Source organism: Natrix helvetica (genome assembly GCF_964273705.1).
Source record: "Natrix helvetica genome assembly, chromosome: Z".
NCBI lineage: Eukaryota > Metazoa > Chordata > Lepidosauria > Squamata > Natricidae > Natrix > Natrix helvetica.
Genome location: NC_138554.1, coordinates 39,240,913 through 39,251,503, shown reverse-complemented (window position 1 = coordinate 39,251,503; position 10,591 = coordinate 39,240,913). Strand labels below are relative to the sequence as shown.

Here is a 10,591-nt window from a genome sequence, read left to right as displayed (position 1 = left end):
AATTTCTAGCCTGATACCTTAACCACTACACCAAAACTGATTTTCTTGTGTACAAGAGCAATTCTGAAACACGAATGAAAAGTTTGTACAGAATATTCATAGCAGTGAGGTATTTCAATTCACACACACACACACACACACACACACATATATATATATTCTGAGAGAAAGTGACTTGCCCACAATTACTTAGTTCTTTGTGCCTAAAGCATCCCTGAATTCCTATTTCCCAATTTCTAACCTGATACCTTAACCACTACACCAAAACTGATTCTCTTGTGTACAAGAGCAAATGTGTGTGTGTGTGTGTGTGTGTGTGTGTGTATTTGCTCTTGTACACAATTTTGCTCATGTATAGCTTACAATTGCTCACATGTGATTCAGTACACGTATGAACATTAAAACATCTCATCTGGACCAGCTGGGATGCAGCATTTTCTAATGGACCAACTACTGGCACTATACAAGGCAAATCCACAAAACAAAACATTATAAATCATAGAGGCTATTCATTTGGGGGTAAGCAACCTTATATAAAACACACAAAGATGCAAATCAAGTAAAATATGCTTTATTGTTATTTTTATTATTAAATTTATTTGCCACATTTCTTGCCCTGTGGCTACAGTAGGTATAATATACTGTAGGTATAATTAATTGATTAATTTTCAATGAGCTGCAAAAAGTGTTAATAGTAATAATAAAAATAGGCCTGCATGGTTTCTACTTCTTAACCTGTACTATGCAGTGAGGCTAATATGGAGCTTGCAAGTGTTAATATGCTTCCCTTTCTCCTCCTTTCTTCTTCTTGTGAATAGGGGGTGGGATTGCTTGAAGCGTTTCCATAAAGCACTTTCTTGGTCTGGACTCAAGCCACATTTAGCTGATTGTCGTCTTGGTACCAGATCTTCAAGGCCAACTTTCAATATCACTACAAATACAAAGCAAAAACAACATTTACAGAGAACTGAATTGTGAGAGCAGTGAATTTCATAACTGCAGTGATAATGTGTCTGTGCCATCCTTCCATAAATCTCAATGTTTTAGGTAGTTTACCCATTTTTTTTTATTTTGCTGTCAAAAGCACATAGCATGTATGCTTATCCAATTCATGGAAGGAAGCATTTGTTTTAAAGTGAAAATCTCCAGAGATTACCTCTGTAAGAATTCCTTTAAGAGATCACAAGAGGCTAACCAAACAATGCATGTGAACAGCAGGGCTACTGCTTCAAAGTTGTCACAACATTGCTTTAAGAATGAGAACCTAGGCAGTAAAGTGGACTCGACATTGTTTCCAAGTCAGCTTTTTTTGTTCTAAAGAGGCATTGGTTTCAACCACAGAATTGTTGGGAATCTCTTAGCACAATTCTTGTCTTTTTTCCTTCTTGATTTACTCACTCCAAGGAAGAGAGAGTAAAGCAATCTACCAATCTGGGAAGCACCAATGGCTCCATTTCCTGCCTCCAACATCAAAGACATGAAATAAATCTTAAGGAATAATAGTATCTCCAATAGTCTTACAAGGTTGTTAGCGATCAGTTTATTAGAGAACAGGCTACTCTGGACTTAAGGAAAGAGCAGGATCGGTTTCTTCCATGTTGTTCTGGGGTGACACCGCCTGTCCTTTCACACGTTTCCACTTCATCCTACGGTTCTGAAACCACACTTTAACCTGCACAAGAAACAAGACAACAATTCTGATTAATTTACACTGCATGTGATGGCATGTTCAAGCTGAGATAACTGTGAGCTTCTTGGGAAGTTTTTCTGCTCCAAAACAAATCTAAGGCTTTACGTTGTGTAAAGTGCAATGGAACCCACTACCTCCCACTACAGAGGGTGGGAATAGAATTACTAGCTATATTTGCCGTGATTTATTTCATCAACTACATAGAAAAGGTTAAATAAAACAAGAACAAGTATAACACAAGGATTTTGTGAACTAGACCATGGCTGGGGGTTCATACGTGGTGCTAAGTCATACCCAATAATGTTATGGGTTTGATCTTGGTGTTTAATCAATATCCAATCTTTGCAGTTTATTAAAATTATGATTAAAGCAAACTATGGCTTCAAACAATTGAAAATCCAGCCATTGGGTCTGCTCTTCTTGCTGAAACCTTACACATTTAAAAGATATTGTCTTATTATTACACATTCTTGAAAACTCTGAATGATCTATCAAGCCTTCTGCAATCAGGTAATCTCCATAAACTGTGAATCAGACCCCTCATAATCCAGATGCCCACTGATCTGAGGGAGGAGGTTGTACTTTAGCATATCTGAGGGGTGCCATGTTGGTTTCCTGATAGGCCATTCCATTATAGCATCTCAGACTGCAGTAGTTCAACTTGTTTTTCAGTAATCATTCATATCAAATGATTGCTAAAGTCTGCATTCTACCAGCAGTCAGCAAAAAAACTGCCAGAGCAAGCAGGCATAACTTTAAAAGAAATTCTGTAAAAATGGCTTGGCAAATTCCAGATGCATTTTTCTCAATGCTTTGTTTGCAGGACAGGATGTGTGGATACTCAGGGCATTGCCATTGCATTTAGTCTTACATATCCCATCCAGTTGTGGAGTTGGTTGCTTCTGTTTTAAAAGAATGTGCAAACCAGACACCAATTTATGGTTCAGCATTCTGTATCTATTAGGTCAGGATAGCTTATGCAAAATATGGTTAAAACAAATTGTGTTTAATGTCATGTGAAAACCCATATCCTTGAATTCCTATCTCAGTTAACTCTCAAGAGCAAGACAGACAGGAAGCACTAAGCCTAATGGTAAAGCAAATTCTTTTCAAGGAGAAAAATCTTCAAAAATCAGCTAGCTTTGTCTTAGCCATGGTGTTTTATGGGAATTGTGTTTTAAAATATCTGGTGTATTATTGCCTCAGTCAGTTTGGCCTAGTTGTTAAGGTATCAGGCTAGGAACTGGGAGACTGAGTTCTAGTTCCACTTAACCATGAAAGCCAGCTGGGTGACCTTGGGCCAATCCCTCTCTCTCAGCCCAACTTACCTCAGAGGGTTGTTGTTATTGTGGGGAAAACAGGAGAGCAAGGTTGGTTGGGTGTTCACTGCCTTGAGTTATCGTAAATAATAATAAAGGTGGGATACAAACAAATGTGTACTGCTAGAAGGAAGGTATGTTGATATTATTTGGAATTGGTAGCCTTCTTTCTCCCTTTAAAAAAATTGGGATACTCAAAATGGTTGTAAGTGAGCAGGTACTGAATATCCCCAGGCTTCTTCCCCTTCTCTAGGCCAATGTGTCTCAATCTCAGCTACTTTAAGATGCATGGATTTCAACTCCCCAAATCCCCCAGCCAGAAGGAGACTGTTTTAGGCAGAGGTAGACCAAGCAGAAAAGTGTTACCTGTCTTTCGGTCAAATCAAGATTCACAGAAATCTCATATCTGCGCAGCCTTGTCAGATAATTGTGGTGAATAAATTCCATCTCAAGCTCCTTCAGCTGATCCTTAGTAAATGCTGTGCGCTCCTTCCGTGTTTTGGAACCTTCTTTTTTGGAGGCGGTTGTAGGGTTGCCGCGGGCAGTACCCTGGTTCTCTAAAGAAGGGAGATATTTATCATTATGTCCAACCAAACCCATCAGGAGAGCACACAATCCCCCTCCCACGAACCCTAGGCTCATTCATTGGAGGCTCAGTCCATGACATGAACCAAATGCATCCAATGATTCAACAAATGATGGTTTAGTTAAACTAGTAGCTAGCAAGAGGTGTGAACATAGCTGGGAAAGCTGGGGAAAATAGAGGCAGAGAAAAAGATCAAAAGAACCCTAAATTATTGCCACAGAACAAAAATGAAAAACTACAAAATAAATGATACATAAACTAGAATGTGGTTTGACCCAAGTAGAAAATATGATTCAGGCAAATTAGCGCTGCAAAATTTCTATGGCACATCACCCTCCAGGTGCTTGAAAAGATCCAATTGGATGATTGGATATGTGGTAGAGGAAATAAGGGGGAGCAGGCAGAGTCTAGAAAACACCTTTCACTTTGAAACAGAGGAAGAAATACCCTGATGGATGCTTGTATCTTGTTAATGTAAATTGTAAATTATGAAAAATAAGCTTCCTGTTCATCATGCACTAATACCAGGTCAGGAGCCTGAAAAACAGAGAGTAGCTGGTAACAATGCAATGAAAATCTGGTAACAGATAAAGGAGAAATATACTTGAACTTTAAAGCAAACACACACACACACACACACACACACCATGCATGCACACAGAAAGTTTGGAGGGGGAAGCATGTGCTTCCTGTACACATTCACTGGCTTCATCCAAGTCTGGAATGTTTTCAAGGCTAGGGAGCTGGAATTGCCCTTTTTAAGGCAAAGCAACAGGCTAAAAAATTTTTTATCAACTCTATTTGGGTTTATTTGTTGCTTTTTATCTAATACTAAAGTATCTAAGAAAAAGATCCTTGAACTTTCTTGCCTTGTGACTACTTTCACCACTAGACCAAATTTGCTTCCTGTTGCTGTTCTGACCACCAATTTCAACCAAATGCAGAACTTTGCCATTAGCTGGGACTCTGTTTAGAAAAAAAAAGCATCTACAATGCAGCCATTTGAAAATGTCTCCAGTCCCCTAGGGCTCCAGGCTTGTTGACACTACCAGGTCTTGAAGGACTTCTAGAATGAAAACAGGGATGGAGCTAACATGACTTCAGGGAGGGGAGGAAGAATTTTCCTTAGGGCAGGCAACAGTTGAGAAGCCCACCTCCTTGGGATGCAACAAACTACCGTAGGTCCTTGGCAAATAATGTCTGCAACATACCTTCTCTCCCAGATTTTGAGATGGGCCAATGCAATCAGCATTTAACACCATAAAATGTATAGTTCAATGAACAAGAATACTCACTGATGCTCTGAATACCATCACGCCACTGAGTAGCCACATCTAGAAGACAGCAGAATCTAACCTTAGATTATGTGCAAACCAAATCTTTTCAAATTAGTGTTACCAAACTGTGAGTAAAAATGATGTAATTCCTTTCGCTGGACTCATCCACTGTAACATTTCATTATTACATTGACCTCAGTACCAACCTCCCATCTCACCTGCTGTAGCAAACCAGAACCCAGTCTCATTCCCTGCATATAAATAAGGGAAGTCATTGAAATATGGGGCATTCTTATTAATACTGTACCACACCTTTCTATTCAGGTGTCCTTACTCTGGCAGTAGAAGACAAACTGGCATTCTCTCAAAGTCTTCTCTTTAGAGAGTTGCTATACAATACCTCCAGGTTACAAACTGGTAATCTTGGAAACCAGTAAACAGTAATTTGTAATCCAGTAAACTGGAATTACCATATCCTGGAAATAGTCACATTTCAAAGTGGAATCAGCTATGCTCTTATTTTAAATAAATCCAACTTCCAATTTTTTCTTTTTTTTTCAGAGAGGAAATAATGGTTAAGTTTTGATATTTAGAGCACCACTTACCATTCAAAGAAATTCCAAAGACGCTTATATGGCCATCACTCCGAAGTTAAAGAGAAGTCTCATTTTTGTGAAACTAAGTTTCCCCTGGGATCTTAACCCACACATGGCAATCTCTGGCCTTCCAAATGTTATTGAATTCCTTTTCCCATCTCTCTGCCTGTTGGCCATTGAAGACTGACAGCACTTCATATATTCAGAAGATCATACATTGCCACTCCTTATTCCAAAACAATTCCCAAGATTCTTTTGAGATCCTGATATCTCCCTCTCTTTAATGCCAGTTTGTATTATGGCAATCTAAATCTAGCACAGAGATCTCTTTGAAAATTACCTTTACACGACACTCTAATTTGATTAAGGATTCAATATAAATGCAGAGCAGAGAAACATCTGGATGATCTCCAATTAAAGACTGAATGAAAATCAAGCCGGCCAACCCACATCTTTACCACTTACCTGCGTTTTCCACTCTCCAAAGGACTGCTTTATTCTCAGCGTCGCTTGCCACATTCCCCGCGAGGAGGTTCTTGTTGCTGGATCTGGGGCTGCCCCCCGGCCCCGAAGCCAACTTCGCCGGCAGTATCATCTCAGAAGCCGCCACGTGCCAGGCGGGAGGCTGGAAGGATACGCCAGGTTCCTCGAAAGCGCGTTCAGCGCAAGGAAGGCTCTGAGGAGCCGCAGCCTGGCAGGGGATCGAGAAATCCAGGTAGCCCAAGCCTGGTTTCGGAGGCAGAATAGGCTGAGGGTTGTTCGCCGGGTCGTTGGGTCCTCGGTTCTGGCCGAGAGGGCGGCTCAGGCATTCCCAGAGGATGGAGGGAGCGTGGGGATTCCTCACGCAGCTTCTGGTGACAGGTGGATCCATGGAGCTTTGCGGCTTCGGCGCGCGGGCACTTCTGAATGAAATCGTCGGAGAGCAAGGAAGTTTGGCAGAAAATGAGCGCCGAGGAGAGAAGGCACTGCGGCTGCTGCTTTTAACAGAGTCTTTCGGGAAAGCTGGAAAAATTCTTCCTTAATGTCCACAAGACAATGTCCTCCTCCTTCCCAGTTCGGGAGCTTCCTTGCTACGAAACAACTGAGCCCAGGAAACACTTTTTAAAGCCTGGGGTGTGAGTAACAAGTTTGGGAGGAGAAATTTGAGAGAGGGAGGGCTTAACTCGCATCCCCAGCCCCTCCAACCAAAGCCAAGTACGCAACGATTAATCACACGAAACCTTAGAGGAGCATCAAATGGGAAACGCAGATGGAGACTTTTAAAGAAACACGGTACTTTTTAAAAAAGAAAAAAAAATCCTGGGGGGGAGAGAAATGCCGCGCGCGCAGAGAGAGTTTAATATTTCTCACATTGAGGTTAGTTTTATTCCGGTTAGGGAAAAATAACACGTTTGAGATTTGAAAAGAAAAAAAGCTAACATTTGCACCAGAGCTCAGAAGCACGCCAAAGGGGCACCAAGGGAACAATATAAAATGAAGAGGTTGTGGGTAGAGAGACTGCGGATAAGATGAAAGATAACGGGAGTGAAGAAGTGTTGGAGGGAAAGACTTACACTTAAGGGCTGATTTAAAAGTTTGAAGCTTACATTGTTACACAGAGTGAAACGGTATCTCCGAAGAGAAAGGGGTGACCAGATCAAAGTGGAAAGAAGAACCATTTAGAGATTAAACTAATTTGATCTCTAAAGTACCATAGAACTTTTTGTTTAAAAAAGTTGTGTCTCCTGAAATATGATTCTGTGATCCAGTAGGATCTGCTGCTACTTTCTCAGATCTTTGAATGGTAACAGGCTAATACAATTTCAATATAATGACCAATACGCCCATACAATTATTACACATTTGGATGAACATGATTTATTTCCATTTTTTAAATTGTCTTTGAACTTTCCAACATCTGTGCTGAAGTGCCTCATGAAAACTAGAAAATAGGTGAAACTTTTTATTTATTTGCCAGACATGAAACTCCTTTTATCCCATTTTTGTATCACTTAACAAAACTAACAAATACATGTTGTGTATATATATTTTTATAAACATATGTTTATATCCACTTCTGGTGTACAAATGTTTTACAATTTTTGCTGTCATACATATGTGGATTCCATTACTGTGTATATTTATATAGGCACCTTTGCCTATTCTGAAAAGTATAATATTTTTTAAGGATTGGGAATTGCATAGGAAAAATATGAACTTGGATTTCAAGATGTAAATATGTTTTCCCTTTATTTATAATGAAATTACGGGGTATGCTTCCCTCATTTACAAATACAGATAGCCTTCAACTTATGACAACAATTGAACCCACATTTTATGTTGTTTATGTGAGTTTTGCCCCATTTTATAACCTTTTTTTGCCCCATTTGTTAAGTGAATCGCTGCAGTTCTTAAATTACTAACATGGTTGTTAAGTGAACCTGGCTTCCCCATTGACTTTGTTGTCAGAAGGTCACAAAATCCTGGGACACTGTAATTGTCAAAAATATGAACCAATTGCCAAGCACCTCAATTTTGATCACACAATGGCCCCTGGAGATGCTGCAATGGTCATAAGTGTGGAAAACTATCATAAATGACATTTTTCAGTGTCATTGTAACTTTGAATGGTCACTAAATGAATGGTTGAAACTCAAGGACTACTTTGTATAGATCTCTCTGATCAAAGCAATCCTCTATTCAAAGAGCTTTTTTTAAACCTTACTTTGAAAGGTAAAATCACTGTATCAAGAGAGTTTTAAACAACTATAAACAAGACCTTTTGTGGGTAGTTTCTGGTTTTTGTTTTTCTAGTGGCTCTTTGTCTCATACTGGATTTGGACTTCACATATCTCCAAAGCTGTTTTAATGTAACCTCTTTTATAATAATTTTATTTTGGGAGGTGAATTATTAAAGCCAAAATGTAATAAATAGAAGAATCAAAAAAGAAAAAAGAAAAGAAAAGAAAACTGCAACTAAAATAGGATTGAGTATAATGAATCACAGTATGTAGCTCTTCTTCAGGATTGTGAGCTATGAGCTCTGAATTCAGGTTAGCATATAGCCTGTTCACTTGACCATCTCTTGCCTCGTTCCATTATTAATTTCATCAACTTCCCAAAAAAAAACCCCACCTTTATTTTTAGGATTGTTTGAAGAAATTGAAGCTAAATCACTGAAGAGAGGATTTAAGACATCAAATTGGCTATTTCAAAAATATTGTAAAATACGTATGTAAAGGCACTTCTGTGATACGTTTTTACGCAAGATTGAATATCCCAGTGGATAGTAGATTAATTATAGATCAGGGATCCCCCAACCACCAGGCTGCAGCTCATTACCAAGCCTTGCGCCATTTGGAACCGGCTGGAGTAATGGTGGGCGAGCACGTGAGCACATCCCCACTTGCACGAGCAACGGGTGAGTATGTCCACATGGGCTCCATTTGTGCAAGCAGAAGGTGCTTGTGCTCACCACTTACACAAATGGAGCTGTGTGTGCACACTTGCTCTCATGGAATCATTCCCTCTCTCCCCTATCAACCGGGCTGCAAAGCCAGACAGGTTGAGAAACTCTGCTGTAGATAGAGCAAACGAGTCTTTATATACAAATAACCCAGGGGTGAAATCCAGCAGGTTCTGACAAGTTCTGAAGAACCGGTAGGAAAACTTTTGAGTAGTTCAGGGAACTGGCAAATGCCACCTCTGGCTGCCCTTGCCCCCCTCTATTCTCTGCCTCCCAAGTCCCAGCTGATAAGGAGGAAATGGGGATTTTGCAGTATCCTTCCCCTGCCATGCCCACCAAGCCACACCCACCAAGCCACACCCACCAAGCCACACCCACCAAGCCACACCAAGCGATCAAGCCACACCCACAGAACCGGTAGTAAAAAAAATTGCAGTTCACCACTGAAATAACCCTCAACTACAACCGATGGTTTAGCAACGGTCTGAAGGTGCAATAGCTCTGAAAAAAAGTGACTTATGCACTTATGACCATTGCAGCATCCCCATGGTCATGGGATCAAAATTTGGGTCCATGGCAACTGTATTTGTCAGGGGAAGTTTCACCCTGAACTAATGAGGTGTGGATCGTCGGCTTTCCAAGCAGCATATTTCCGAATAAGCAGAAAATAAAACCCGAAAACATATTCTAATGAACAACTTTAATATAGATTAAAATAAAAATAAAAATCTTACTATCTAAATCTTACATTTTGGCAAGAGCTATGTTGCCCACCTCCTTCGGCAGGCGAACGAAAGATCAGAAGGAAAGTAAAGAATGTGTGATGTATTATGAGACATGCGCATTAATCATTGTCAGATAACAAACAATTAAGTCTACTGTATAACTCAGAATATAAGCACAAGTTGACAAACCAATTAACGCAGTGACAGTATTTACAATGGCTGCAGTGTTCCTTGGGTCCTGTAGTCACCATTTTGCTATCTTCCTGGCCAGCTTCTGACATGCAAAATCAATAAAGGAAGCCGGATTCTCTTAACAATTTCACAATAGACTTAACAACTATGGCAAAGAAGGTTGAAAAATCAGGTGTAACTCATTTAACAACCACCTTGCTTAGCAAAAGAAAATTCTGGTCCCCAATTGTGGAACATAGATAAAGGTAAAGGCTCCCCTCGCACATATGTGCTAGTTGTTCCCGAATCTAGGGGGTGGTGCTCATCTCCGTTTCAAAGCCAAAGAGCCAGCACTGCCCGAAGATGTCTCCATGGTCATGTGGCCAACATGACTCAATGCCGAAGGCGCACAGAACACTGTTACCTTCCCACCAAAGTTGTCCCTATTTTTCTACTTGCATTTTTACATGCTTTCGAATTGCTAGGTTGGCAGAAGCTGGGACAAGTAACGGGAGCACACTCCGTTACATGGCGCTAGGGATTCGAACTGCTGAACTGCTGACCTTTCTGATCAACAAGCTCAGCATCTTAGCCACTGAGCCACTGCGTCCCTCTTGGGAGATAAATCATGCAAATGCTTGAACTGGAATTCTTCACAACTCTCCTTGTGGCAATCAATCATGTACTGGTAGGCCTTGACTTTAGTTACAACATCTTGCAGTTACAACGTCACTGAAAAAAGTGACATGTCAGTTTTCCACACTTTCAACCATCACAACAAT

General features: G+C 40.3%; 1 protein-coding gene across 1 annotated transcript; it reads right to left on the bottom strand.

Moving 5' to 3' along the window:
* Positions 1-565: 565 nt before the first annotated feature.
* MEOX1 (mesenchyme homeobox 1) lies at positions 566-6,582 on the bottom strand. The gene is made up of 5 exons (XM_081931947.1): positions 5,934-6,582; positions 4,891-4,929; positions 3,376-3,566; positions 1,522-1,672; positions 566-931 (listed from the first exon to the last, which is right to left on the bottom strand). Exons 1-4 carry the CDS (start codon positions 6,337-6,339, stop codon positions 1,556-1,558), a joined length of 753 nt encoding a protein of 250 aa, XP_081788073.1. The 5' UTR covers positions 6,340-6,582; the 3' UTR covers positions 566-931; positions 1,522-1,555.
* Between the last annotated feature and the right edge of the window lie 4,009 nt (positions 6,583-10,591).